We start from the raw sequence: 3,914 nt of genomic DNA on the forward strand, positions 1-3,914 counted from the left end.
TGTATAATGTTGGGAAATGAGAGGTTCTTCATTTTGGTAATAAGAACAGAAAAGTAAGTTTCAACTTTAATGGTGAGCAACTGGTAAAGGTTGATATTCAGAGGGACTTGAGTGGACCTCAGCTGTGAATGGTGCTGACGTGCAATCATCAGTGAATATCGCATTTCTGATCTTATGATGGATAGAGGGAAGGTCATTGATGAAGCAGCTGAAGATGGTTGGGCCTAGAGATGTCCTGGAGCTTGAGATGACTGACCTCCAACAACCACAACCATCTTCCTATGTGCTAACTATGGCACCAGCCAGCGGGGAGTTTGATTTTAGATTGCTGGTTTGTCACCCTTCCTCAATGATGGCTTTGGTGCCCAGAACTGGACACAATCCTCCAGCTGGGGCCTGACCAGTACATTCAGAAAGTATGAGTGAAGCAATGGGACAGGGTACACAATATATTTTATTACTCTCAGCAATGAGTAACAAATTCTAACTGAAAGGGTTCCAAACGCAGAGTGCTTTGATCCTCGTGAAGGTCTGAGAGACATCCCATTGTATACGATTGACATGTAGCAAGTCAGGGCAGAGCCTGCCCCTTAGACACTTAAACCTCTGAGGATCAGGAAAAGCCCAAAGACAGTCTCCTCTCAGCAACCAAAGGGGAGCTACTGAAAGCAGAAACTCTTTGGAGATGAACAGAATATCAGACGACAATGAGAGGGAATTCCATCAGAAGACAGGGTCCTCACAACTGGCATTCAGACAATATTCAGAACACAACAAGTATTCAGCTGTTACTGATCAAAAATTAATGTACGCTAACCTGTCAAATTACACTGTGAATAATTCAGTTCCAAAAGACCCAAAATGGTCCCAGGAATATAAGCTTTCATCCTGCAGACTGTGAAAAGTTTTAACATAGAGAAATGTTTACAATTATCAGAGATGCACAATCTAACAAAAGGGATAAAGTTTCATTTATACAAAAATAGATTTCTGTAGACATTTTTCTTTTTTTTGATTTTCTGGAAGTGTTTGTAGTGTCAACACAGACCAATCACCATCATTTCTCAAAACACATTCAGCACACAGATTGGCAGTGGCCTGTTGGATGGCTCCATTCACTGGGGCAAAAGAACAGGAGGAAGGGCTGACTGAGAGTGGGACGGGGCAGAGTGCAAAGAGCAGGAAGCAGGGAGGAATGTGCAAAGGCCAAGGAGCTGAGGGAGAGGCAAGAGCAAAGGGTGAAACAGGGCAGGTTGCAAGAGGGAGGAGCAGAGGGCAAGACGGGGACAAGGTGCACAGGGCAGGGATCATAGGGCGAGACAGGGAGACAGGATGCACAGGGCGGGGTGGGAAGAGAATAAAAAGGATGTCAGCATTGTGTCAGTTTTCTCAAATCAGTACTTAGTCACATTCAGTCCACACAATCTTCTTGCTCTGTGGCCATGTTTCGAGAGTTCTGGTGAGAGTGTTCCCATTTATTGGATAACTTTCTGTGCTTGCCAACTGTTAGCATATGTAATTTCTAATTTTCCTTTTTTGTACAAAATTGCTGTACATAAAATATTCAAATTTCAGATTGAAAATTAGGTCTAGAAGAAAAACAACAGAAAGAGTTGGGCAGGGGAGTACCTGTGTAAGAACCTGAAGATAACAGCTCACTGGAGACGTGGGGTCAGTGGTGTACGGTGAGGGGAGGCAATGTACAGACCGACAGATATTGAGGTTTAAACTCAAATTATTCAAGTTTTGGAAGAACAGGCATCAGGATCAAACAGAGTAAATCTCAAATAGGGTTTCCTCCCTCTATAATTTGGGAAACTTCAGCCTGTAAATGGCTTGGGATTAGAAAATCCAGGGAGAGGGGAGCAGCTTTTTAAAGGGCATCCTGTTAAAGGACATGTGATAGAGCTGAAAGATTGCACGCATGAAGATACCACATCTACCTTTGATGGTCATGTGTTGGTGCACACCAAAGATGTCTGTTCCTAGATGAAACTGAAGGACAGGTACCAACTGAAGGGGACGGAGGAAATCACAGAAGGCAACAGGAGGGGAGGAAAGGACACAACTGAGGCAGTTTCTACACCTGGCTACAAAAGGCAGGATTTTCTGGTTACCTGAGTAACACAAAGCTGAGCACATACCTCGCACTGATTGTACAGTGCAGCTGTTAACCACAGCATCATCCTAAGGTCGTGAACAAGATGAGCTGCTACAAGGTGCAGCTTAAATACAGATCAAAACCAGTGCCATCTTTGTACATAATCCTTCATGTGCCAGGGCTGGTGGGAGAGCAGGAGAATTTCAAAGTGCTCCTTCGTCTCAGTCCAAGCTGCATTCCAGGGGCTTCAGACACTGACGCGTGTGCGCTGGCTGCAGAAGTGGGGAGGGGGGTGAGCTCAAGGACAGCGTTAGTGTACGGGGTGGGAGGGGTTAATTTGTTAGTGTGTTTGAGATCAGCAGCAATCAGGTCAGGCACAAACTGAACATCTCAGCTCTCAGCTTCCAGAACAAAACCCATCTTGCCTCATCTCAGCATGGTTACCTGAATTTACTGACTATAGGTTAATTAATTAAAGCATTTATTAGCAGCAAAGAATCTTCAGGAGTCGAGCCTTGTACCCACCCAATCCTGGGCTAAGTGGAAGGGGCACCAAGACTCGCACACACACAGCTGGAGCCCGGTGAAGGGAAGGGGGAATGTGACCAGGCAAAGGAGTTGTCATTTTTCCAATTGCGGCAGTGATGGGATGTTGGATATGAAGTCAAGTTATATAAAGAAGTGCAATTAGCTGCCACTCCTGCCAAGATTTCAACAAAATCAAACCTCTTATTGCTATGAAAAATATAAAAGAAAGATGAACAAATACTGCACGTAACACATTAAAAATCAAGTTGGTAGACCAGGTACAAGAGTAAGAGTTACTGCCATGAATGTGAAACACAGGTCTCTCTGGTTCTCTGAGGTGTTTCATCAGTGCCCAGTTTGAGTGAGTTCAATCAGCTGCAACAGAGTCAGCAAGTGGGATAATACGACAGGAAGCCAAGCCCCTTCTTGTTTCACAGCACCTGCCAGAGGGAGCTTTAGACCAGGAAGAGAGGCTGTCCAAGAGTTTTTGTTTTGCCGAGTCCAAATCTCCAGCATTGACAAATGCAGATGGACAGGACAAACCCGTCACCATTAACCACACACATACAAACCAAGCAGAGGACATCGGAGCGAGAGTGAAGCAGCCTTGAGCACTCTCGAGGAGAGGTGAGTGACTCACACACACACACACGTATGCAAAGACACTTCAACCCATCTCAAGGTGTGATATATCACAGACCCAGTGACCCTTGCAGAGTAGAAACAGGAGAGAAAATTATTCCTTTGTCATCTCATCATCAAGTAGTTAATAATTATTGGGCTTTGGGGAGATGCTGTAAATGTAGAGAGGAGGCCGACAATCTTGAGATCAGCTCAAAGAAATGGATGGCAGTCTGTGCTGGGCAGCAGTCTTCCCCACAGCGCTGCAGAGTTAGGTGATTTGATGAGGCGCTTCCAGCATCTCCATGAGGAAAGTGTCAATCGGGGTGTCTCCAATCAGCTTGAAGAAGAACAGGTGTTCCAGACACTTCAGTCCAATAGAGCGAAGGGCTGGCAATCGGAGGAGGAGCTTAGCAAACCTGCATGAGAATGTGGGAGAGTGTCCCAGTGAACGCCATCACATCATCCAACACAAACATCACAGTCACACACAGGACCAGCAATACCCAACACTGTTCACATACAGCTTATAGTAGGACGTAGGTATGTGGCGTACCCCAGTGAGAGTCAGTGTGTGTGGGAGCGTACCCCAGTGAGAGTCAGTGTGTGTGGGAGCCGTACCCCAGTGAGAGTCAGTGTGTGTGGGACTGTACCCCAGTGAGAG

General features: G+C 45.7%; 1 protein-coding gene across 5 annotated transcripts in view; it reads right to left on the reverse strand.

The window, feature by feature from the left end:
- Window positions 1-436: 436 nt before the first annotated feature.
- The window catches only part of LOC109919800 (retinoic acid receptor RXR-alpha-A), a 71,191-nt gene continuing 67,713 nt past the window's right edge, over window positions 437-3,914 (reverse strand). For all 5 annotated transcript variants that reach the window (XM_048613517.1, XM_048613518.1, XM_048613516.1 and 2 more), the window contains one exon: window positions 437-3,669. In XM_048613517.1, the coding sequence (XP_048469474.1) occupies window positions 3,522-3,669 (148 nt within the window). In that variant the 3' untranslated portion in view covers window positions 437-3,521. The remainder of the gene's footprint in view (window positions 3,670-3,914) is intronic.

This window comes from Rhincodon typus, chromosome 28, assembly GCF_021869965.1.
Source record: "Rhincodon typus isolate 14 chromosome 28, sRhiTyp1.1, whole genome shotgun sequence".
Classification (NCBI taxonomy): Eukaryota; Metazoa; Chordata; class Chondrichthyes; order Orectolobiformes; family Rhincodontidae; genus Rhincodon; species Rhincodon typus.